Source organism: Epinephelus lanceolatus, chromosome 11 (assembly GCF_041903045.1).
Source record: "Epinephelus lanceolatus isolate andai-2023 chromosome 11, ASM4190304v1, whole genome shotgun sequence".
Lineage (NCBI taxonomy): Eukaryota > Metazoa > Chordata > Actinopteri > Perciformes > Serranidae > Epinephelus > Epinephelus lanceolatus.
In genome coordinates, this window is record NC_135744.1 from 10016227 (window position 1) to 10043450 (window position 27224).

The following is a 27224-nucleotide window of genomic DNA, read 5'->3' on the forward strand; positions in this document are numbered from 1 at the left end:
AAACACATCCACATTTGGTACCTAAAAAGCTACTTGTAAAATTGCGATGGTAGTGGTCTGCAGCTTGGCAAGAGTATGTCATCCACCATCCCCTCCACCTCCACGAGACAAACACATTTTACATATTACAGCACTTCAGAACCCTTGCTGTGATACGTATGAAGGTGTAAAGCTGATAACACACTGATGTGGCATGCCATGTCAAGTGACGTGCGTCAAGTGGGAGCATACACTGGACATGTTGCAGTGCAGCTTGTCAACAGATAAACACGCAAATTTATTACTACTACTAAGTGAAAGATCTGTACTTCCTCCACCTATCCATTAGCTAAAAATCATGTGTGGACATCCACTAATTAAACTTGATTTCTCATCTGAGGAGCCAGTCTGGAGAGGTATGACTCGCCAGGCTTTTTGGCCACGATCTTTATAACTAATGAATGGGATTGTGGGCCATTCAGCTTGAGATATTCTTCATCACACACGAGACATGGCAACAGCTACGGAGTTCTCTTATACATCAATGGTTAGGAGAGGAGTCGAGCTGCCAAAGGAGCAGAGAAAAAGAGCTGCTACAGGAGCTGGTATGTACAAGCAGAGAGCGAGTGGGTGAAAAATGCATTTTAAATTTTTTATTGTGGGGGCAACGAGGCTGGAAATAGGACAGTGGCATAAAATGCCGTGGGGCGGCACATCCAGGAGCGCAAACGTACATCTAGCTGCTGCCGACATAATTGAAAATAACATGATAGAGGCCTATTTTTTGATTTGCAGCATTTGCTACCGGTGTGTTTTGGCCTTTAATGTAGCTGATTGTGGTTTGCAGAAACGTACACTGCTAACATCTTCTTTTAGTGACTAGGCTGTTTGCCATCTTTGCCTGGCAAAAACTAGTGTGAAGATTTTTAGTGTTTCACTGGAATGAATACAAGAATGAATTGAAAGATTATTTGTTGTTGTTGCTTAAGGAACAGCAATATTTATTGAAACAGAGTAGTTAAAGTGACATATTTGCTCCATATATAACTTAGAGAATAGGGCTGGACAATATGACTAAAATCTATAGCACAATGTAAATTTAACTTTATAACTGTACATAAGCAATATTATTGTTTTATACATCAGTGCCTGATAATATTCACCTTCTTAAACTGGCTTTCTAATATTTGACAGGTTTAAGTTTTTTTTTCCTCTAAAATTTGCCATATGAGTGAATTCAGGTTGGTCAAAGACTCATGATCAGTAAGTGGATAAATTAAGCATATTGTCCAGTCCTACTCCAGGAGTTATGGCCACACAGGACTAAATGAAATGGACTCAGGGGAGAAAACAATAAATGGAACCAGTCCATGACCAGGTTTTTCATCATCCCAAAGGGAAGACAAAGCAGACAAGATGTTAAGTAAAAGCTCCTACAGGTGAATCTGCATGCAATTCTCTCAGTACACACAACAGATAGTTCAAATCTGAATGAAAGCAGCTCAAATGTACGCAACCGAATGCACAATCACAATCAACAATCATTTTCTCAGCCTGAGGCAAACTGATGAAACGATTAACAAGACTCCAAAGACTGATTCCCTCCAGACTGAAATTCATATAATAAAGACTTAGAATAAAATTAAGTGATTGTGCTTTTATAACCAAAGTAGAACAAATAATACAAAGACAAGATGTACATCACTTATAAAACATTAACACTGTTATATAAAATTTGAATTTGAAGCACTTCTGTGGCAGTAAACAATTTCAAGAATTTACAAGATGGCTGGTAATGACTGAATATCAATTACAGTAAAATAACAAGACAACTGACAGGCAAAGATCATGTATGGTCCGCATCAAGCAGTCACCATGGACAATATTTGTGTAGACACTCACAACCGCCATCAAATGTGCATTCATCTTGCTTTATTGAGCGACCAGCGATTCAGGCTCCTGGAGGCTGGTCACCCAAAAAACACAAACAATAAACAGTGCATCAAATTGAAGTCCACAGACTTAAACATGAGAGCACTTTTTCTTTTTTTTCCAACACCTAATGAGAAATTTAAAGTAGAAAACAATAGCATGTATTGTGCAGTATTTAAAGAGTCTTTTTTTCCATAAGGTCAAGGTCATAGTCCTTCGTCTGAAGCAACTGCAGGATATTCCTTTAGTGCTTGCATTGCTTCTTAGCTTTTCAGGAACTGTGGAAACAAAACAGTGTCATGTTTTTTTCTCATTGCACTTATCAATTGAAGTTGTTTGCTCACTTGTGTCACAGATGATAAAATACAAATATGTGACTTGCTCTATCATTTTCAGCTACACTGACCCTGAAACACATTTTGAGTTTTGTGCGCTGTTGAAAAGAGGACATTACAGGCTTTCTAATAATATCAGTACTGATGTTATGTTCCAGTATTAAGTAAAATACATCCATTACATCATGACTCTTGCCAAGCCCTGATCTTGAGAAAAGAGTTTTTAGTATGGTGGCTGCAAAGGTAAATGACTGAGCTCAATGGCCTTCCAAAGTGGGAGCACATGCTTTAGTCTGTGGGCTGTCTTGAGGTGAAAAATATACAGAAAAGCCTGGGGACACTTATTTTGTACCCAGCAAGGTAACAAAAACAAGCATACCCAACAATACTGTGCAGGAAGTGGAGGAAATATTGTTTATGTCAGAAGAAGTGTGGTCTGTCATCTTACAGTTATAGCAATGGACCTCACATGACAATATTAAAAAAAAAAAAACCCTTTTGATTGGTGGACCCTCACCGACTAAAGAACTTTATGACTGCTTCAAAAGTAGGGAATCAGCACGTTCACGGTGTCTCTTTTGTTTAGCATGCAGGTAAATCTGAATGAATTATACTGTGGTGCTCATAGTCTCCGTACATTGAACGGAGCGATTGAATTGTGGACAATCTAACCAAACTAACAATGTGTAGCAAGTCCATACTGACAAAAGTTTAAAAACACAATGCTATATTTTGATGCCAAAGCTAAGCTGCTTAGAACTAGCTCAAGTGGGTCATTAGTGGTGACCTGGTATATGTTTGAAAGATCCAGGATCATCTATTGACAGAAACTGAATATAATATTTGTAACTTTGTTTTCATTAGTTTATAATCAATTGAAATTAAAAATCATTGTGTTTTCATTACCTTAGAATAAGCTGTTTATATCTACATATGTGGCAAGTCCTCTTCCATGGAGTCTGACAGTTTTTCAACAGTAGCCCAGAATGGGACAAACTAAACACTGGCTCTAGACTTGGCCATTTGTGATTTTGCATCGGCCATTGTGGTTCTCCTTCATGCATGGCAGGCAGGAAAAGTACCAGTTCTGCACCTCACCCCTAGATGCCACTAAATCCTAAACACTCGGGCTTTAAAAGGTTTAAATATTCTGAAAGCCAAGACATTATTTAAGATCAGAGGAAAACCCACTGTTCGGGACCTGGCCTTGTTAATATAACGTTAAACCTTTCATTCCTAATGTCAGGAAGACATAGAGGGAGGAATGAGGTGACAAGTGTTTCGCTGCTAGCTTGTCATCGTGCATTTACAAGCTTCAAAACTGAATTTATTCTCTGTATTTGGCTATACGAGTTTCATATTCTGAGAGCCGAGACTTTACTTATTTACAATCAAACAAAACCTGAACTGACCAAAAATCCATGTTTATAAAGAAATGAGCTGTTGTGACATCTGACTGATTTCGATAGAGCAAGCTACATATTTGGGCAAAATAAATATACATGAAATAGCTTAAAGACTATTTCTATGTGACTGATGATTTGATTCCTGATTTTGGTTTACCTCTTCAACCTGTCCTGTAGGTGCCACCTGTCCTCCCTGTTTGGTCCTTGAGTCTCCACATGACATAAAGCTGGCTGAATTAGTATCATCAGGCTCCCTCTGAGCTTGACCTGATGGGAAGGAGGGACGACTATACAGGAGGACATCCCCAAATTCTGGAGAAGAAAGAAAAAAGGTTTTAGTCAGCTGCTGGCTTAACTACTTATTAAAAAGCTCCAAAGCATGAGTCCATCCAGTACCTGAGTGCTGTCGGCTTTTGCTGCTTCCTTTTCCTCCTTGTGGAGTCTTGTGCTTGTCCTGGTTCTCTCTATGCTCACCCGATGCCTCTTTGACCCTGTGAGTCCCAGTGCTGCCTCTTCGACCCCGTGCCTCCCCAGAGCCCATCCGGGGCAGCGTGGCCCCCCTTGCTTTATAGTCACCATGGGACATCTGGCTGGGAAAATTTAGAGGCATGCAGGAGTCTGGGGACACAGCAGAGCACAGGGATCCAAATGTTAGTTATCAGAAGATAAATGGGAGTAAAATCCCTAATCTCGTTCTGGGTTCAGTCTTTACCATCATTGAAGACATCTTTGGGTTGGTAGCCCTGTTGACCAGACTGGTTCTGTTTATGCCTTCTTGGTCTTTTATGTGTTATTGCAGGACTCATGTTGCTGTCTGTGGACATGGGGCTGCTGGGTCGCTGGGGCCGCCGGCCTGAAATTATCACACAGACATAGCATTTAATGTTAAGATCGCATGAACTGGTACATTTAAGGGATGTATCCGAAACTGAATACCTTGTGCAGGGTGGCACAAATAATGGGATGGAAACATATATTTATTCTACCCCAAGTTGCCTGTTGTTATTCAGGAAAAGAAAATTAAATGTTTGCGCATGTTTCCTCAAATCAATTCATATCATTGTGATGGCCACAATATAAAAATTCTAATTTTGTTTGCAAGATAGGACTTTGATTTCACAAACTAGTCATTTCTTTTCCTATCCTTCTGATTGCATAATGCATAATCTCAGCTAACAGCCTACCTAATATGTGTTGGTTATGTAAACAGATGATAATAAAAAAGCTGGGAAATGCATGTGGAATTATGAAGTAGAAGTACCCTAAAAATAAATACATAAGAAGTCATTTGAAAAATACACAATACAAGGTCTGTGTATTTATTAAATCATATTGACTTACTTATATTTACATTTATTTATATATGTATTTCCTTATTTATTTCAGGATTTATTTCATAGGCATTAAGATAGTTCATAGTTTGATGATTTGAAGGCAGAACAACTGCATTGCCAATGAATATCTGGTTAGAAAATACAACATTTGCCCAGTTTAATGAAACTTCTGGTATTAGCCATGCCAACTTCCAATCTTCTATCATAATACATATATTGAAACATTAAATTTTGTTGGTTGAAGATATGTATATAATGACATCTCTGTACACCTCTAGTGCATGTAACAGTAAACTTTAAGTTGATTTTAATGTGCTAATACTGTAATTAATTGTCAGAGAAAAATCAATCCAAACGATTTTGTGGATTGAATAACGTCATGATGTATGATGATCATCCTCTGGGGACCATGACTCTGTACAACATTTCATCAAATACAGAAGTAGTGGTGGACTGAATGAAAGACCAACATTGCCATCCCTTGAGCCATGGCACTAATGTAGCTCATAGGCTTGAACACAAAATCAAACCTTTGTCCCCTGAAGCTTTCTCACCTGACTCCTCTGGGTATCTGCACATGCGCAGGCCGACAATATCCCGCGAAGACGTTACTGCCTGGTTGAAATCGCCATCTGTAAAGAAGGATCCTTCCGAGGTGCTGACAACACTGGACCTGCCAGATGAGATGTTGTCCTCAGATGCTGAGCCCCAGCTATTAACCATGGACCCTGTGACTGATCGGTCCAGATCCCCAGTACTTGAGGCTGGGGTCTGCTCCAGCCCATGGAGGAGCAGCTTGTGTGAAGAGGGATGGTGCAGCTGGTGTTTGTGCTTCTGCCGGTCGTGGTGTTGGCTGAAATGACTATCAGCGAGCTCTGCGTCTGTCTCCTCCTCTGCCTCTTCCTCCTCCTCATCCTCTTCCTGTACATCGGTGTCAATGCAGAAGGGTATGGAGCTGTAGGTGTGTGTTGGGGAAAGAGGGCGAGGGTGGCTGGTGATGTGCTGGCTGTAAAGTGGATTAAAAAATCTGTGCAGTCTTGTCACAACCAAAAAAAAAAAGTACAGTGTCAGTTAAAAATGACTGAATGCAGTGTCAGGAAGGTTTACTGCGGTTACCTGAGGTGCTCAGATCCATCATGCGGGCCATTGCTCTGGTCTCCCTGTGGTGCTGTGTGAGATGGGTGACTATAGGACACTTCAGTAGGGGATGAGGCTGCCCCTCTAACTGGTGGAGTCGGGCAGCCCTCTATTCTCTCCTCTGGATCAAAACTGAAGAAAAGGACAACTGACATGAGGTAATAGCAAAAGGAATGAGGGGTGCTGGCAGTCCCAGCACATTAGTCACAGCCCATTAGACATCAATGCAAATCCCTTGGTCCGCCATCAAAACACAAATTTCCATCATAGAAAAATGTACAATGATGAAAAATAAGCTTTCTGCACCATCTGTTTTTTATTGCTGAAATACTGCACATCTCTTGAATGCATGCTTGTTTCTGTTCCGTTCATTGTCCATTTTATGAAGTCATTTCAATTATATAAAACCTGCTGTCATAGTAGACTGTCTGACAACAAGAATCTAAATTGTATAATTAGATTGCTTATAAATAGGGCTGTTGATCGATAAAAAATAAACTAACTGCACAAATGGCTGTGATAAATTGTAATTGTGTAAGTAGTTGTCATTATGCTGTTCATCCTCTGTGCCCCTTTGCCTTCACACAAAGTTGAGCTGGGTATCAATATTTGATACTTTTAAGGTATTGACCGAAATAAGCCAGTATCACTTAGTATCGAAACTTTACCTGCATTCGATCCTTTTTGTTTTTGTAGATCTAGAAAAAGATAACTTTTTGAATGGTTTTGTCTGCAACCAATCATCACAAGCGCTCTTCAGTTTAATGCAACATGTGACTGGCCCGCCACCGCAGCAGCTGCAGACCATACAGTCTGTGGTGTGGTGAAGTGAGGTGCGATGTATTTGACGGAGAAATGCAGTTCATTGTGGTCAGGTGCCACCAAAACATTGGAAAGTAAACTGTAAATTACTTTGGTTAGAAAAAATGCTTAACTCATTAGACAAAATTACTCATCTTTTGTGCGTTTAAACTTGTTGTGTCCTAGGTTTTCACAATGTGTCATTTGCACCAAATGAAGTACTCAGTTTGTATTGGTGTGATTTTTAAGGATAATTTTAAAGGTCATTTTTCAAAGGATACCCAGCCCTAATACAAAGTGTGTGCTCTTGGCGCGATTGTTCCTCTCGAGGGTGGATTATAAAAGCTGTCTGTCAATCCATTTCAAATGACCAGTCCACCTTCTACTGTGTTAACTGGGCAGCAGTTTTCAGCTATCCATTAGTTACCGTTTCACTGACAGGTGTCAATATTCGCCAACAAACACCACACTGCTGTTCTGTATTGTAGATTGGGGAAGCCCTGTAGTTTTGGTAGGGTGCTCTGCTTTGAGGATGTATGTCATAGATGAGTTACTTCAGAGGTAATTAAATTTGACTTTGCAAAACCAGCATAATACTTCTTCCAAAGATTTGTCAGGCAACTTTTTAAAAGGAAACTTTCCATCTAAAACTATTATCATCCCTATCCTAGCCAGCTGGTTTGGCAGTACTCGGAAGTAAACAAAACGCAGCAACAGTTTTTTTACACAAATGCAAAAAATAAATAAATAACTGTGCTAATTTTGACAGCGTTGCTGAATAGTATTGGTTGTGACATCAAGGTCTGTTTTGACGGAAGGTTTGCAGATGTTCACAGCGTACCTCCAATTATGCTTGTATGAGTCTGATAACTTTATTATGTTATTATTTTTTTGTTGTTGTTAATTTTAATTTATCCTGGTGGGCTACACTTTACTAAGGAGCAGCATAATATTAAACATGACACACTGACACCTTCATTATAATTTTTTCCCTTTTTTAAAATCTAATTTTATTCACTCAGTTGAGAGCAAATGAAGTAATATGTTTGGGGGATATTTTTGGGCATTTTGAGGTGCACCACTGCAGCTCTCTTTTGACACCCCACCTAAACACTACCAGTTGAATGAGCTATGCATGTCTGTGTGATAGGCTACGTTCAGTCTGCAGGCAAATCAGATTTATTTCTCAAATCAGATCTTGAGGACAGACTGTCCGCACTATTAAAGGCATAACGACATAGGCCTCAGTAAATACATAGCAACACTGGTGACGCGGAAGCTTGAGAAACGGAGGTCCATCATTTTGCCCTCTAAACATTTTATTTCGGTGTCTGTCTACAGAGTGTTGTTCCCCTTGTTGTCTTCTTTAGTGCTTTGCTGGTAGCAGCATGGATCTGCTCAGCACCTCCGTCACTCTAGATTTGACAATGTCATTGCATGTTGTGTTCAAAGAGACTTTGAAATTCGATTTGAGCTGCCAGAAAGCCTAGACGCATCTGCAGAAATGTGACCAGGATCACATGTCAAACCACCTCCAAATGTGGTTTGGATCAGATATGCAAACATTGCATTTCATGTGGTTTTAGCTGTCCAGACTTCCTCAAATCAATCTGGATACAATCTGGATTTAAAAAAATAGGCTGGCATCCTGAACAAGGCCTTAGTTTGTGCTGTATAAAAGTGCTGGCATCTGTGTTTGTCTTTTCCCCCTCACCTCCTTTCCATGGGTATGCTGTACTCATCACAGTCCCAGGCATTAGCATGAGGAGGAGACAGGGCTTCTCCCCAGTTTACTGCATTATGTTTTGGGATCTTTGGGGCTCGTGTTCCCTTCTTTTGATTTTGACTCCCTGAGAGATGAGAAGAAAACATCAAGGAAAACACAGACTTATAGCTCGCCTCATTAAAATTCACTACTGTACAAAGTAGCCGTTGGCCTTACCTGAGGTGCTGTTGCTGCCTCTGTCAGAGCTGTGGTGTGAGCCTCCTGTGCTGTGATCACGGCTCTGGTTGTAGGGGATAGTTTTAGGATGGATCATCCCTTCAGCTCCTTGCAGATGATCTGAAGACAAAGAAACTAGAAAATCTGCAACAGCTTTTTTTCATAGAAATGGTGTAAAGAGAATAAAATTTAACTGTAATCTACCTTTATTGAGCATGTTTTGCTCAATTATGTTGTACTGCATCTGTGCTGCCATCTCCTTTGGTATTGGAGGTGGGTTGGGGGGCTGTTTCCAGCAGGGCATGTCCAGAGGTTCTGCTATAGCGCCACCGGTGGCTGCCTTATTCTTGATGCTGGCCTGAATGAGCTGTGTGGTGGCGTATGGGATGGGTTCATACGTGGCTGCTGAATCTCCTCCTGGACTCGCATAGCACAAGTTGGAGTTGTTGAACGTTTTAATCTCGTTGAGCTTGTTGGAAAGGTTCACATCGCTGTAAATGGCCGTCTCAGAACCAAGCTGTCCCCCCTGCTTGTTTTCTGGATGATTTCCATAGTTAGCTATGCAGTCGGCTGAAGAGAGCAGGAAACAAAGGAGCACATGAACACAGCAAAAACACAAGTCACAAAAGCTTCAGCATTGCTGGAAGCCATGTGAATTGTATAAGATGCCATGACAGCATATATCTCAGAGACTCCTGCAGTGCCTGGACCTTGACGTGAACTCAGTCTTGCACTAACCTGGTCGGCTGTATGTTGTCATGTTACTGTCACTGGTGCCATTGCCATTATTGCAGCAGTTGATGCTACAGTCCTTGTGATTGGCACATGCATTTGGCCAATTGTCTGGCAGCCACAGCTGGTTTAGAGGTTCACCCATGCTGAGAAGGCCAGGTCTGCAACAAGGAGGACCACAGTGCTGTCAATCAAAACCTGCTGTTCAAATTTATCACTGATGAGTGAGCACAGGGAGGATGCATTACAGTCATCGTGTGGAGAAGGGAGACACCTCCCCCTAGTGATTCCACAGTGTAAGTGCATGTGTCCTGTGAGTCTTTATATAACACAAAGAGACAAAAATATCACTCACCTGCCAGCACTGCACACAGACTCTCCTCTTTGATACGCCACTGCAAAGAGAAACAGAAAAACATTAAACCTTGATGAGCTGTCAAAAACAGGAAGTGCCAAAGGCAGAGAAAACGAAACCATGAAAGGCAGGTAGAATTTCTATAAAGTCAAAAGTCTACACTCACTTCAATACATGCTTCCATCGAAAGACTGACTCTGTGATTTAATGTGCAGTAACACAACACAAATAATTGCCTGTGCCTTCACCAACCTCCATAAAACTTCAGAATTGATTCAGAGACACGGTTTGAAACAGTTTCTCCTCCAGCAACAGTAAAACATCAAACAAATAAAAATTCTCCAGCAGAGGACATATTTCTCTTATTTAGTCATATAAAGCTAACCTAGCTCAGCACAGAATCAGCATATACTATAGATATTTATGCAAAAGCACATTGTTGCTTTATTATGATCAGCAAAATCCATGATATGATTCAACACATATATTTACTTGCTTATACTGCAGTCATATGCTGTGGAAACAGATGCTACACAACACTTAGAGAATTATTTAATCACTTTCCCTTTTGGCTCAGATTCTTTATGTTTTACTTATGTAATCTTACTTTATTTCACTTTCACTTTAAGTTGTACTCCCATTTGTTTCATTTCTATATGTAAATCAATTGTTTCCAACCATTTTCCCTAAGGGACCCCTTACCGATCATTGAAACTGATGAGCCCTGACTAAATGACATATTTTATGAACATTTCTTACTTTGCTCAATGCATAACAATAAGTACAGAACAACTGATAAACTCTAAAATTAACCCAAATAGTGAATGCAATAACTGCAGGAAGCCTGTGTAAAATGAGTGATTAAAATGAATTTGGAGCAGGTCATTTCTGTGAATTTTACGTAAGAGATGAGTTTTCTTGGTATTTTTCAGAACTTTTTAAACGGTTCTCTGTCTGTATTATGTATTTTGTTTTAATTTTAACAATAATACATATTCAATAGGCTTTTTTTTGACAAACTCAATGTGTTTTCTCCCTCACACTGATTGTTCTGATAGCTCTTTGGTTGTTTTAACAGCATACTTTTCTAAACACTGTGTTCAGGCCTTCACCGTGCCCTTAACCTGTAAAGTTCAATAATAATCTACACTTAAAAAAAATTACGAGTTTCATTAAGTTTTCTTCACAGAGATGAATGAAATACTGGAATATATGCCTGCTGTATAGGTGCAAAACAGTTTTCTTACACCTCTTAAAATCGAGAAGGCTTTGCGACCCCCTGTGAAGCTATAGCGACCTATAGTAGGTATTAGCACCCCAGGTTGGGAACCAGTGATGTAAATGACCATGAACAACTGAACTGTAAATATCAGCTCTCACCAATACTTCAAAGAGAAAGAATGTAATTTCATCTTGGGATTGTTTGAACTGGATAAAAAAAACACTCTAATAAGTGACTTGCTAAATACATAAAGTATATCACACACATTAGCAGAAAAATCAAAGCGTACATACCTGTAGGTGTAAAGGTGAATGAGGGCACTGTAGGGACAGACAATGTCAGGGAATAGAGTAAGATGAGCATAGTGAAATCATTTCTATACACCTTATTGTTGTAGAAGCTATGTGCTCACACTGAGGTTTTGACATGCCATGCATGTACTCTCTGCTGTGTGATGGACATCTCTTCATGTGAAAAACTGACGTGTACACACATTTAAATAACCACATGCCATCTGCTTTACTGCTGCCTCTGTCTCTGACAAGTGTCCAGGTGAAGGTTAATGGGGGTGACAGGCGAACACACAGAGAGAGTGGGAAAATAACAGTGATATTGTAGCAGACAGGGTAATGGCAGGTTGACAGGCCTGTGCCTCTAAGAACTGTGCTGTGTTGAGGAAATGACACTCTACAAATGAGCGGATAAAGGTCAGCCTTTCACTGTCTGCATAGTCGCAAATGCAAATTTGTTTCTAAAGTCTTTGTGTCAAAGGAAGATTAAACCACAGTATTTTTCACCCTTTGATGTGATCTACTTATCAGCTTCTGAAATTATTCCTTAATATCACAGAGATGAAGACTGCTCTTTAGTGTGGTGGCAACATGTCATGTCTTGTCCCCTCTATAGTCATGACGACCTTCAAATGTACCCACAAAAGCAACATGATAACCTGTTTTGCAAACGCACACTTGCCCAATATAGTTGCCATCTTGATCACACATACATCTATCCATCTACCTTTCTTAAATATACACACAACAGAGAAACACACACCCTTGCGGATGCCGGTGTATGTACTGCTGAGGCCACTTCTCTTCTTGCGGTGACGGTAGAGCCACACACTGAAAATCATGAGGACCAGCCAGCAGGTGGCGCCAATGCCAGCGATAAATGCCGGCTGCCTCACCACATCTGAGATCTGAGACAACGTGTCTCTTTCCTCACTGATATCCATCATCTGGCCTGCAGAGTCTAACCAGGAAAAGAGGAAAGAGAGGAGACATTATATGTGCACAAAAATAACTGCAATGATGTACACAAAGCAAAACTGGAGATTTCTGTTTACAAATGTTGATGCAGCAGCAAAAATAGAAGAGCATCGTTAAACTATCTGAAAGGATAAGTAACAGCAGGGTAAGCACAGTATTATGCTTTATTGATTTTTCATGAATTCTGTAAAGAAAAGGAAGCTAAGGAATGTTACAAAAATTTACACCCTAGGCTATTGCTGTTTTAAGGCCTAGTTTTGTGACATTTTCCTAAACCATCACCTTTTCTGGACAGACTCTTACCTAATTGAAAAAAAGTAACATCACTCTTGACCCCAGGACCAGCACCATTGCTGGCCGCAACCTCCACGCTGTATCGAATTCCTGGCGCCAGACCGGAGATGAGCACAGAGAAGGTGGAGCCGTCGACCGACTGGTTCACGTGATAGCGGCTCTCATTACCCAGGCACCAGATCTGTCAAGAGAAGTTGACGAGAGGAAACGAGATGACAGTGCCTGCCTGAAGGACGCATCCGGAAACACAAGAGGCATCATCAGCCTCACAAAGACGCCATTTACAATTTAACTATAATGCACATGATTCAGAGCATGTGTACAGGAAAGGGTGGGGGCCTCCTTTTCTTACCTTGTACTCCTGAATGACTCCAGCCTCTTCCCGTTCCGGAGGCGGTTTCCAGGCAACCAGGATGGCAGTCCCATTGGCATCGCTCTTTGTCACTGTAACGCCCTGGGGTGCTCTGCTTGGGGCTAAGACAATGAGGTATACAGTTAACCATGCAGACATAAACACAACTGCATCTCATGCTGTCTGTGTCGCAGGTGTGGTCTGCATCCCTTGTAGTATTGCATTCTAAAAAACATACATGGCCTCTGCATTGTTCTCCAAATATACCATAACTGAAAGAAACTGAAGAATTGCATTACGGGTGCATAGGAAAGTTTAAAGCTTCTAAAATTCACTCATTACTTTGACATTGGAATTCTAAATTGACATGCAAATGTTGTGCAGCATTTTTTTTCATGTCTATTCATTCTGTTAAAACCTGGTATTTTTGCACAGTTGCAGATAAAGATTAGACTGATGAAGGTTTCATGCTTTCATGCCCCTTTTCAGAAGCCGAAAAATGTTTATGCCTCACCCTCTCCACAGATGTTTATCATTAACAATAATAGGGAAAGCAGCTTATAAAAAAAATAATCCATGTTGAATTTTAGTGATATTTAGTAATATTTTCAGTATTATACTATTTGTAGATTAGATTCCAGTGGTGGCTGCATAGGATTGTGTTTACGTGTAAAAAACACAATTTATTTAAAAAAAAAAGAGAAAAGATATGAACTTTTCTGCTTTAGTCCATATTTGTTGGTGTTTGGCCTTTAAAAGACTAAGATTTTTGCTGTGGTCAAAAAACTGTTTGCTCTCTTACATCCTGCACACAAAGGGAGGTATGCACCTGTAATACAAGGGTGGTCTAGCAGCAAACTAACAGCACCATAATTCAGTCAGACAACACACGTTTGAAATGTTTACTGAAACAGCAGAACATATTTAGAGTTTTGTGTCTGGACACCGCCTTCATTACTCCCTGCAGATAGGTTTACATGTGATGCTGGGGAGTGATGATTAAGTATCCCCCCCTGCCTAGCTGGAGCCTGCAGGTGGATGCTGGGATGGAGGTGGGGCTGAAAGAGCAGGCATCAATACTGACACTGGGCAGCAGTGGCATTAACAAGGCAGAGGGAGAGCTGGGAAATTTCTGTAGCTTAAATAGACCGCCAAATTGGGATGGTGTCCGGAGAATGAGCTATGACATGTGTGTATGAATCATTGCAGCACGAGCTGACTGCCTGAACTAGCTTGCAGGCGTCACTCCATTTGTATAACCACATTAATGAAAAATCTATTTTGGGTCTAACGTTATTGTACTAAATTACTTTGGTCATTACAGAGAAAAAGCTCATATTTTGTATCTGCATTTGCTTTGCACTCCACGCTATACAAATTAAGGATTTTGTTCAAGGATTTGTAGTGTATTTTAGGGTGATGAAATCATAAATATGATGAAAGGCATTCGAAGCTTCATTCCAAAACCTCACCAAAAGCTTTGAATGTAAAAACATTCTGTACGGTTCTAAGTTTCACCATGTTATTTAATTTCTCGCACCTTTGTCCTGCGTTAACATTGCAGAACAAAAGTTCTAAGATAGTCACCTTCTTCCAACGTCCTGACCACCTTCACCTCACTGTCAGCTCCCTGGAACTCATCAAAGAAGGGGCGCACTTTGAACTCGTATATGGCTCCTCTCTTCAGCTGACCGATCACCACCCCGTCCTCCCGTGGGGTGTGCACCTCTAGGACGCTCCACTGCCCCTCAGGCTGGCCATGCTCAGCGGACACCCTGTAAAGCACCTTGTATCCCTGTATGTATGGGGACTGTTGCTCAACCTAGCGGAGATATAGAGGAAAAACAAGCTGCATAAATTTCCAGACATGTGACAGTGGGACCCTTTTTGATCATGGGCAAATAAACATTTGTGCTTGAATCAAAGAGATGAGTGCAAGTACTGTAGATTTTATTGCTGTAATGCGAGTAAAGTCTGAGGTTCACAGTTAGATCTGCACGAGTTAAAACATACATTTAGGAGGTTAGCATCTTATCATGGGTGTGAGTGAACATCCTGCAGGAAGGATCTGTTAAAACTCAGTTAATTGCCTTTGCCTCTAGGTTGATACAGATTAACATTTCCTCATATCTGTGAAGTCTCACTGTGAACCACAATATGAGGTCATTAATAGTTTCCCCTCAGCATGGCTCTGGTTAAAATTGAGCCAAAAGAGGACTAAGCACTTTCCATTTAAACCACACAATTATGACAAATGGTGCCTTAAAATATTTCTGTGGAGGGATACACACATCCAAATACACACATCCACACAGAAAAATGCTGTGTGTTTGGAACAAAGCACAATGTAAGACACCAAAATTGATTCAGTGCAGTGGATTTATTCTCTGCTAATAAATGTTTAGTGAGAAAACCATATTTAATTTTAAGCATTAAATAAATCTTTTAAACACTTCACTTCATTTTCAAACAAGCCAGTTTTAGCCTAGATGCTCCTCCTGAACCGTTCAGATCTCTTTGTTTCAGTATATCTCTGTTGAGAGTGTATTTGCTCATTCATCAATGACAGTTCCCATCTTTGTGATGCTTGGGAGAGTCACGGAAAATATCTCAGAGGATAAATTTGCTCTATAATAATCCCTGATAAAAGTAACCCCTTGGCTTTTATATATTTGTTGATGTACATGTGTTGACATTCGCTGGTTAAATTGCGCATTTGACCTTTTCTCATATTAGTAGTACATGTTGTAAAAAATGTTGACTTTGAGCAGGACAGTCATCATGATTTGTTCCCCTTACCATCCACTGCACCCTGACAGCAGAGGAGGAAAGGACAGTTGGTGTGTGCAGGTGGATAACCACATCTCCCAGCTCCCTCTGTATGTGACGATGATCCACCCCTTGCATGGTGGAAGTGCTGTCTGTTTGTGCAAAAGGAAGAAGAAGCAAAATAGCAACAATGACGCATTCAACTGAACTGAGACAAACATGCTGTTTCTCTGCAGGTTAAATGATACAGGATATGTTCAATGTGGAGCTTAAAAAAGGAATGAAAAGCCTGCACTGACCTTGTGTTCTCACAGAATCAGAGATTGGACTTGGGTCACTGAGGCCATAAGCATTTACCGCTCTGACCATGAAGAGGTAGACAGTTGCGGGCTTAAGGTTCCTCAGTACAAAGGTCTGTGTCTTTATATGCTCAGCTACGGTCACCCATCTGCTGCCTAATGTATAACTGCAGGAAGAAATAATAAAATACAGATGCAAGGACAGTGTCAACAACTTTGATACTGTAGATGTAATATACAACAAGTAGTTAAAGGTCTAGTGTGTAGGACTTAGTTCCATCTAGTGGTGAGTTTGCAAACGTCAACCTAATGAAACTTCTCCTGTGTGTCGTGCATGAAGGAGAACTATGGCCTATGCAAAAATGTGAATCATCCTATCTAGAGCCAGTGTTTGATTTGTCCATTCTGGGCTAGTGTACAGACATGGTTGACTCTGTGGATGAGGACTTGCTCCATATGTAGATATAAAGGGCTTATTCTTAAGTACAGAAAACACAATGAATTTCAAATTTAGAGGTGATATACACTAATGAAAATATAGTTATGAAAATTATATTCCATTTCTGCCAATACCCATCCATCCATCCATCCATCCATCCATCCATTTTCATCTGCTTTTCTGGGGCAGTCCTCGGGGCAGCAGGCTGAGCAAGGTACTCAGACGTCCCTCTCCTGGGGGATCCCGAGGCATTCCCAGGCAAGATGAAATAAACAGTCCCTCATTCTGGGTCTGCCCCAGGGCCTCCTACCAGTTGGACGAGTCCAGAACACCTCTAATGGGAGGTGCCCAGGAGGCATCCTAATCAGATCCCTGAACCACCTCAACTGGTCCCGTTCAACGCAATGGAGCAGCGACTCTACTCAAAGCTCCCTACGGATGTCTGAGCTCCTCACTCCATCTCTAAGGCTGAGCCCAGCAACCTACAGAGAAAACTATTTTGGCCGCTTGTATCAGCTATCTAATTCTTTTGGTCACTACCCAAAGCTCATGACCCAAGGTGAGGGTCGGAACGTAGATGAACTGGTAAACCGAGAGTTTTGCCCTCAGGCTCAGCTCCTTCTTCACCACAACAATCCTGCCCAATGTCCCCATCATTGCTGATGCCAAACTGTCTGTCCATCTCACACCCCAGTCTTGAAAGACTCCAAGATACTTAAACTCTTTTGCTTGGGGCAGTAACTCTCTCCCAACCCAGAGGGGGCAATACACCGTTTTCAAGAAAAGAACCATGAACTCAGACTTGGAGGTACTGACTCTCATCATGACTGCTTCACACTTGGCTGTAGACTGCCCTCTTTTCTGTCAATAGATGCCCCTAAATCATACACACTGGACCTTTAAAAAATGCATGATACCACGTATGTCTTACCTGAATGTCTCGATCAGGTAAGATGTAGGTGTTGCGCCAGCACTGGGGTTGGATTTCCACGACAGAGTGACAGAGGTGCGGCCGATGTCAGTCACATCAGGTTTAGATGGAGCACTGGGAATCAGGTTAGGGTCCACAGGCTGACTTGACTGAACAACAACTCCAAACTCTGCCGCAGGGATTCCAAAAAATTCATTAAAATACACCAAGGAAGACTCTTCAGCATGCATTAACCTTTACAACTACTACTCAATTTGTGTGACCTACCCTCCACCTGTAAGTATGCTGTCCAGGAAGCCTCTCCGTTGGGACTAGAAGCTACACATGTGTAGAGGCCTGTATCTCCCAGCTGAGGAGAGAAAGTACAACAGAAGATATTAGTGGGTTGACATTAGTGAGCTGGCTCAGCTCAGTGCAGTTGCTTTAACTGATACATGCCAAATGCTGTGTTACTCCTCCTACCTTAGCGTAGCGTATCTCCAGTGATCCAGTGTTTGCTATGGACATGCGTGAGTCCACTGGAGACACCACTACACCATCCTTCTTCCAGTGGACCGTAGAAGGTGGAGAGTCAGCTGTTTGGCAGCCCAGGACTACTGTGCTGTCCACAGGAACGGTCTGATTGAGAGGTCCCTGTCTAATCACAGGAGGAGGGTGGTCTGACCTCGCTAATAGAAAAACAAAGAAGGGAAATGAAAACGTAATCGTTGACACTAGCCCAGTGACCTTATTATATATACACCACATACTGAAAGAGTAATTAAAGTCCCAAACCACTCTGGTTTGGTTCACTTTTTCAGCTGACAACCAATGTATATGGGCATTTAGTAATGTTATTGATGGATTCAGATCCAAATCTTGACATTTGAGTGCAAAGTATTTGAATTTTAAAAATTGTGTTAGAAATATTCATAGCGACTGCCCTCTACTGGTTAAAACCCAGCTATTACGAATGAATTCTGCTATTGGCTGATCTGGTGGCTGATGTACATGATGGCAGTTTCTATGACCAACCAACACCCCCCTCAACTCCTCAGCAGCATGAATGAGTGACTGGGCATGTCTTTAGGCTCATTTATGCTTAATGACAGATATGTATATGGACACAGACAAAGAGGAGCTGTGCCACCAGAAATCATGGGGGCAGTGAAGGGCAGTTTAAGCAAGACACAACAGAAGGACAAAGACAGGACAAAGACATTTTAAAAATGTTGTTGATTGAGGTTAGAGAAACATTGTGGTCATTATGAGGACAGTATAGATAAAGTAAGGTTAAGCTTAGGTGACAGAAACAGTAGATTTTCAATTCTGATTTGTGACCTTTGTTGCATGACATCCCAGTCTCTCTTCCTGCATTCTCCCGCCTGTATCTCCACTACTACTATCAAATAATAGCAAAATGCCAAAAAACAGTACACTGTCAACACTATATTACGGAATTGGAAATTGGGAATTGATGTTCACAAAAGATCAAAGTCATGAGGAGAAAGACAGAAATAAAAGTAGGAAAGATGAAAGTAGAGAAAATGAAAATGCTGCCCAAAAATGAAAGACAGATAAGATATGAAAGATATTGAGAGGAAAATTGGTAAAGAGAGAACAATAGGTTTAGGTGGCTGTGCAGGCAGCGGAGGAAAAAGAAATCAACTTTTCCCCTCCAGCGGAGAGCAACTAATCGTTCATTCGGCAGTAGGTACTGCTGGAGCCGGCTCCAATCACAACAGCAAAGCCCAACTAATAACAATCCCACTTAGATAACAGAGCTCTCTTTTCTCTCTCTCGCTCTCTTACATTTTAAAACCCTGGTGGATGGGGGCAGGGGCTCTAGATAAATAAATAAATAAATAAAAATACCACCAAAAAAAGGTGATGGAAACACGCCTTGAAAACTGCCGCAGGTAATGCAGACCAGTTATTTCCATAAAAATGCACCACTCCAAATGGGGATGAGAGAAGTGCGGTGGGATGGAGAGAATTTGGGGGAGGGGAGAGTATAGAGAAACAGGTACAGGCGAGAGTGCAGTGCTATAGACCGCTGAAAAAATTACATAAAACATGACTCCATCTTTTTTTATTACCATTACCTGTAACAGATTTTGCACTGAGTGGATGCCTCTCATTTCCCTATACTAAGGTCGCTGCAGAATGCATTGCCAATAAGAGCGGCAAATTATCTTTCATAACTAACAGGGCTGCACCGAAAACCTCAATGTGTATATGCAGTAACTGTCAATATTCATTAATTTAATATATGTACATAGCACGCATTAACCCAGACACATGTATTCATGTTCATACAGGTCTATTAATTGGAAGCTTGTATACTTTGCTGGTGGTGTGTAATTATTGGTGTGGGCCTCCAAGCACATTTAAATTGCTTCTTTTAAAAAAAAAAAAAACAATTAATACAGTTATTCTTTACCTAGAATTTGGATTAGAGTCCCTCAGACCACTTTTCTTATAGATATACCTTTAAATCAGGGGTGTGAAACTCATTTTAGATCATGGGCCACATACAGCCCAATTTGATCTCAGATGGGCCGGACCAATAAAACCATCACACAATAACCTATAAGTGACATCAGCCCCAAAATTTTCCCTTTTTTAAAGATATTTTTTTGGACATTTTTAGCCTTTATTTGACAGGACAGACAAGCATGGGGGGTGAGGGGGGGTGACATGCAGCAAGGGGCCACAGGCTAGAGTCGAACCTGGGCCCTTGTACATGGGGCGTCTGCTCTACCACTAAGCCACCAACACCCCAATTTTCCCTTTTTTCGTGTAAAGAATTACAAGAACATTCTGTAGACATTCACCCTTTAACAAAAAGACAGACAGCCTGAGATATCTTGAGAAAAATAAATACAATTTCAACAGTATGTCTCAGTTTTTCCACATTCAGTCAGTTTACTTCTGTAGGGGAAATACCTTTTTGAGAATGTTTGTACTCGTAATAAAATTTGGGGCACCAACCTCCTAATGAGGGAAGCGACTAATCAAATTAATAACTCCGTAAACCAATTATTAATTCGTCACCATGCTTATCAATAATGAATCAATCTCAATATCTGGGTTATGAATTCTCCATACAGTGATCTTGATTCCTGCTCAAAAGAAATATCCACAGACAACGACTTGGCGATAAATGAAAATTTATTTAAGCTAAATGGGTAACAACTGAATAAATGAATGAGGATAATATGAAATAACACAAAATCAACAGTATGTATAAATGGATTAAAACAAGAAGTAACACTTGTGTGGGTTATTTAATTTGGCGATAGTGAGAGAGTATGTTAAGATAAACCGGAACACAGGAATGCGCAAAAATATTTATCTAAGGAGTCCTAGATTAAGATTAAAATAATTAAATCTCCTATTCGACATCAGCTCTTACCACTGCCCAGCCGGTCACCTGTGAGGGGGAGCTTGTTGCCTCCCTTCTTAGCAGCGAACCACGCAGACATTTTCCCCTGGGGCCCCGAACTTTCACTTTGCAACTCCCAGATTTTCCAGCAGAATGGCACCAGCTGGCGCACTGCAGAAGGGGGAGCGGTTGAGCCCGTGAAGTCTTGTGGATACCCCCACGTCCATTCCCTTTACGCTGCAAAAAGCCTTTGGGTTTGGCACGAGAACCACTGTGGCAAGTGGCTGGCAGTTGCTGGGTTTGATGAATCTTTGGTTGAACAGGCAGGTCGAAAAAGGCACTTGTCTACTTCATTATAATTACTCGCTTATAATAATGGTGAAAACAATATCATTGGCCGTTCGATATTGTTATCAAAGTTATTATTAACACGCATAAAAATGTTGAAAAAACTGGAGATGAAAGAAAACTGGAAAAGCAAACTTAAAAGTTTAAAATAACTTTGATCGTGTGAGTATAAAGGTGTAACTAAAACGTAAATACGAAAGAGGCTAAGATACGAAAAAGAAGAAACAAAGGAAAAAAAATACGAAGAAGACGGAAGAGAGAGACAAGAGATACACACAAGAGACTAGAGAAGACTAGAGTAGAGAGTGAGCGCACCAGATCGCACATGTTTTTAACCGGCCAAAGTGGGCGGATCTGATAAGGCGGTCTTAGTTGTAAAACAGGCTGATTACTTTATTTCAAAAGAAACTTAGTGCCTCTTATTATACCATATGTATATATATATATATATATATATATATATATATATATATATATATATATATATATATATGTATATATATATATATATATGTATATATATATAAGGGATGGGCAACACAAGCAAAAACACTATTCGAAAATCGTGGCAACTATTCAACAATTTTTCACATTGCGGGGATTTTTCACGGACATTTTTACAGGAAACTACAACGCGGAAGTGCGCTTGACTATGAAAGCCCGAATGACTGCGGACATTCCTCACGGAGTAGTAGTCTCTGCGTGTTTCTCCTGTTTGTAGAAGAGCATCAAACTAGCTGGTAGCCCATCTCACACCGCTGAAGCAATCCTTGACTGCCCTCGTGCGGTTAGGAGCTGAATTGCATGTCAAATAAAGGGGGGGAAATAAGACGGCAAATAGTAATAGTCGCATTAAAAAAAAATCGATTTTTCAAAAATAAAACAACTATTCGAAATTCGAGACCCCTCCCTAATATACATATATGTATATATATATATATATATATATATATATATATATATATATATATATGTATATGTATACAGTACAGGCCAAAAGTTTGGACACACCTTCTCATTCAATGCGTTTTCTTTATTTTCATGACTATTTACATTGTAGATTCTCACTGAAGGCATCAAAACTATGAATGAACACGTGGAGTTATGTACTTAACAAAAAAAGGTGAAATAACTGAAAACATGTTTTATATTCTAGTTTCTTCAAAATAGCCACCCTTTGCTCTGATTACTGCTTTGCACACTCTTGGCATTCTCTCCATGAGCTTCAAGAGGTAGTCACCTGAAATGGTTTTCCAACAGTCTTGAAGGAGTTCCCAGAGGTGTTTAGCACTTGTTGGCCCCTTTGCCTTCACTCTGCGGTCCAGCTCACCCCAAACCATCTCGATTGGGTTCAGGTCCGGTGACTGTGGAGGCCAGGTCATCTGCCGCAGCATTCCATCACTCTCCTTCTTGGTCAAATAGCCCTTACACAGCCTGGAGGTGTGTTTGGGGTCATTGTCCTGTTGAAAAATAAATGATGGTCCAACTAAACGCAAACCGGATGGGATGGCATGTCGCTGCAGGATGCTGTGGTAGCCATGCTGGTTCAGTGTGCCTTCAATTTTGAATAAATCCCCAACAGTGTCACCAGCAAAACACCCCCACACCATCACACCTCCTCCTCCATGCTTCACAGTGGGAACCAGGCATGTGGAATCCATCCGTTCACCTTTTCTGCGTCTCACAAAGACACGGCGGTTGGAACCAAAGATCTCAAATTTGGACTCATCAGACCAAAGCACAGATTTCCACTGGTCTAATGTCCATTCCTTGTGTTTCTTGGCCCAAACAAATCTCTTCTGCTTGTTGCCTCTCCTTAGCAGTGGTTTCCTAGCAGCTATTTGACCATGAAGGCCTGATTGGCGCAGTCTCCTCTTAACAGTTGTTCTAGAGATGGGTCTGCTGCTAGAACTCTGTGTGGCATTCATCTGGTCTCTGATCTGAGCTGATGTTAACTTGCGATTTCTGAGGCTGGTGACTCGGATGAACTTATCCTCAGAAGCAGAGGTGACTCTTGGTCTTCCTTTCCTGGGTCGGTCCTCATGTGTGCCAGTTTCGTTGCAGCGCTTGATGGTTTTTGCGACTCCACTTGGGGACACATTTAAAGTTTTTGCAATTTTCCGGACTGACTGACCTTCATTTCTTAAAGTAATGATGGCCACTCGTTTTTCTTTAGTTAGCTGATTGGTTCTTGCCATAATATGAATTTTAACAGTTGTCCAATAGGGCTGTCGGCTGTGTATTAACCTGACTTCTGCACAACACAACTGATGGTCCCAACCCCATTGATAAAGCAAGAAATTCCACTAATTAACCCTGATAAGGCACACCTGTGAAGTGGAAACCATTTCAGGTGACTACCTCTTGAAGCTCATGGAGAGAATGCCAAGAGTGTGCAAAGCAGTAATCAGAGCAAAGGGTGGCTATTTTGAAGAAACTAGAATATAAAACATGTTTTCAGTTATTTCACCTTTTTTTGTTAAGTACATAACTCCACATGTGTTCATTCATAGTTTTGATGCCTTCAGTGAGAATCTACAATGTAAATAGTCATGAAAATAAAGAAAACGCATTGAATGAGAAGGTGTGTCCAAACTTTTGGCCTGTACTGTATATATATATATATATGTATATGTATCTATATATATATATATATCTTTGACATATACTTTGACATGTTACGCGCGATAGGTACATACTCTTCTCATTATGGTCAAAATCGGTTCTTAACATCCAATTGAAATGAATACAACTGAAAACAACCTATAGTGGCAACATATAATGAAAAACAGATTGAGGAAGCACATATTCATGCAAACAAGTTGATTAATGAATCCCAGTTATATTTCTACAACTCCCAACACATATGGATAAAATGTATAATTTCACTTCCAACACACATTTCAATTTTGGTCACACATAACATTTGGTAAGAGAGGGGAGGGCGTGCTTTCCTGGGGTGACAGGAAAGGACAGGATGTGGTGGAAAAAAGAAGCATTGTCTTAGACAACTAGTGGATCGTTCATCACCGCGTTTTGCCCCGAAGGCTGGATACTTTAAGATGGCACCTGAAACTTGAGGGATCCCAGGTGACTTTTTACCTCCTTTTGGCCTAAGGATGGCTGAAAGAAGTTGTTGTCCAGTCGGGGTGATACAGGGGTGAGTCCTAAGTATTTGACACCCGGTGGTCTGGTGGGTCTTGTTCATTGATAATACTGGTTCAAGGGAAGTCCAGAGAGGCTGTTCCTCTACACTTCTCACTGTCATTACATGTGCATTTATCTATACATTTCCTGATACAGGTGTGATAGAGTCTGATACAGATTCTTTTGAACTGAACCTACTGATAGACAATATTTTGCACAATGTTCAATATCTTTAAACATGGCCACAGTAAGTATTCATTGTTATGTCAGAGAACTGTATTCTTGTCAGGGTGGAAAAGCCTCTGAAGCAAACTGAAGAATCTGAAGAAACCTGGCACCACTTGGAGCCTTTGATGGGCCGATTCTGACCACGGGCCATAGGTTTGACACCCTGGCTTTAAATCATATCATATGTCAATCCAGCATTCTTGTTTCACACATATGTACAGTTAAGCAGAACACAGACTGTGTTGTATTAATGTAAATAGTTACAATGGCTAACTTTTATCTTATAATATCATTACATGTCCCCCAGTTCTCTTAATTTAGATTACATACTGTGTAAATATAGTGTAAAGTTGCAGGTTAGGAAAATAGACTTTAGAGCAAACAAACATGGTGGACAACAAGCAGAAAGACCTAGCTAACCAGCTGTTTTGCACTACTTTTAAAGGAAATTAACAAATACAAAATAAAAAAACACATGACTGAAGTCAAGGAAATGGTGTGAACATGGACTCCATGTGAGAGTGCAAACTAGAGCTGCATTAATAAATCTGAGTTGAATCCAATTTGAGATTAAAACCCTCTGAGACCAGCTGGAATGCCGGATATCGGATTGTAAATACTGAATATGTTTAATACTTGCAATGTGAAATCTGTGTGGCCAGGACGGACTTCCGAGCAGATCGAGGAATGTAAAAGAACAGAGGAAAATCTGGCAAAATGATCTTTAGAATCATCAAAAAAAATCATGGCTTTGCTGACCATTGTCGGGTGGGGCTAATCAGGCCCAAAATTGACCTAATTCTCATGTAGTGTGTACCCAGCATCAGATAGCCCCAATCTTTACAGAAAATCACCATGGAAACAGAGTGAACAACATCTCCTGAAATCCCTCCCCTGGCTTGGTTTGTAACCAAGGCCAACTACCACACCTATAATGGAGGTAGCTCCCACCAGTCTGTAACCAAGTCCAGTTTGTAGCCTAATACACCTCACAAGCTCAAAAAAGGTAAACTCCATCAGCAAGCTAGTTTGTTTAGCCAAAAGACCAAACATCAAAGCTAGAAAGGTGCTGAATAAAAGTCCCACCCATCTGCCCTCCATCACACCCTCCCTTTACTCACAGTCTGTGACCTCCAGCAGTGCTTTGGTAATAACACTGCCTGCGATGTTGAGAGCCTGGCAGCTGTAGAAGCCGCCATCAGAGCGCTGAACGTCGGTAATGGTCAAACTGCCCATCTGGGAGACAGAGAGACGGCTCAAGGGCTGCGGTGGCTGGTAAGAGAACAAGAGACTCTGGAGGAGAGACAGAGATCACAGAGTCAGTAACCCATTCGTTCACTATTTGCACTGAGGAGTGATTTAGTGTGATGACAGACTGAGGGTCAATCTCACCTCACTGCCCTCCCTCTGCCAGAAGATAGCGGGCTGTGGGTTGCCAGTGGCCTCGCACTGGAAGGTGACCGTCCTGCCCGCTGCCACCACCTGGTTCCTGGGGCGTATGGCAAATGCTGGGGGCACTGCAGAGGAAATGAGGTCCTAATTACCTGGCAGCCTGATACATTTTCATCTTTCCCAGTTTTATAACATCTCAGTATGCATGAAAAGGTCGAGGAATACAGGTTAAGTGTGTATGTAGCAAGAAACAATCATGATTTACCTTTTTTAAAATTAAAAAAACAGCACATATCTATTAATTTACCCACACATATCACGAATTACATACTTTATTGTTGGATGGAATTACTGTGAAGATAGGACAATGACAGGGGCTCAAGATATCTTGTTGCTGTCTGATGGTGGATGAGGGACGGATGACAACTTACCAGTATTGACTACAAGAGAAAAGACACAAAAAAAGCAGTGTAATGAGTAATGAAGGTACGTATAGATATATGGAACTGCAATTATGCATTCAACAGTATTGACACACATTTGAAAGAGTGAGCATAATGGAACTGGTATGAAAAATAAAGAAGTCAGTCAGTAATATGGGGTGCAAGAACATTTCTAAATGGTTGATAAGGAAGCACTAAGAGGCTAGGCGATTTTTGTTTTTTTTAAGTAGGAGGAGGAGATATATTCTCCTTAGTATTGCCTAGAAAGGAAATAGATCACAGATGTGTTGTATTCATGGAACATAGGAGATATTATCTACTATGTATAAGATATTATAGCAGGAGATATTGTCTCTTACATAGCAGATAATTGTAGCTATTGGCCAACATTGTATGCCAAAAAAAAAAACAACGAACAAAAAAAACAAACACTTTGCGTCTTTTGGCTTTTGTAATCTAACAGTGTCATTTTATTTGATTTCATTTTATTGATTCCCTTTAATGGTGTTTATGACAACATTCATTTTATTTCATTATTACTATTATACATGCAAATGAGGCAATGATGATGGTGATGGTGATGGTGATGATGATGATGATGATGATGATGTATTTGATATGATTCATTTCATCTGACCTCCTCATAAAGAAATATAGATGTATCATTGAACAGTGTAAGTGATGCAGAATTTATTGTGGATATCCAACCTCATGTATGCTCATACATTTCTAAGTATAGTTTGAAAATGATGTAGATAAAGGATATTATGTT

General features: G+C 40.7%; 1 protein-coding gene across 3 annotated transcripts in view; it reads right to left on the bottom strand.

The window, feature by feature from the left end:
• Positions 1-2017: 2017 nt before the first annotated feature.
• LOC117269091 (roundabout homolog 1-like) overlaps positions 2018-27224 on the bottom strand; it is a 127997-nt gene continuing 102790 nt past the window's right edge. For 2 of the 3 annotated variants that reach the window (XM_033645957.2, XM_078172231.1), the window contains 23 exons: positions 26010-26134; positions 25739-25910; positions 17990-18195; positions 17795-17876; positions 17528-17696; positions 16158-16324; positions 15889-16010; positions 14677-14911; positions 13090-13211; positions 12747-12918; positions 12229-12426; positions 11469-11495; positions 9954-9993; positions 9605-9759; positions 9071-9436; positions 8867-8986; positions 8639-8774; positions 6103-6255; positions 5541-5992; positions 4365-4505; positions 4049-4270; positions 3810-3964; positions 2018-2189 (listed from right to left, as the gene is read on the bottom strand). In XM_033645957.2, coding sequence (XP_033501848.2) covers positions 2175-2189; positions 3810-3964; positions 4049-4270; positions 4365-4505; positions 5541-5992; positions 6103-6255; positions 8639-8774; positions 8867-8986; positions 9071-9436; positions 9605-9759; positions 9954-9993; positions 11469-11495; positions 12229-12426; positions 12747-12918; positions 13090-13211; positions 14677-14911; positions 15889-16010; positions 16158-16324; positions 17528-17696; positions 17795-17876; positions 17990-18195; positions 25739-25910; positions 26010-26134 — 3752 coding nt within the window. In that variant the 3' untranslated portion in view covers positions 2018-2174. The remainder of the gene's footprint in view (positions 2190-3809; positions 3965-4048; positions 4271-4364; positions 4506-5540; positions 5993-6102; positions 6256-8638; positions 8775-8866; positions 8987-9070; positions 9437-9604; positions 9760-9953; positions 9994-11468; positions 11496-12228; positions 12427-12746; positions 12919-13089; positions 13212-14676; positions 14912-15888; positions 16011-16157; positions 16325-17527; positions 17697-17794; positions 17877-17989; positions 18196-25738; positions 25911-26009; positions 26135-27224) is intronic. The other variant, XM_078172230.1, reaches the window with a different exon arrangement.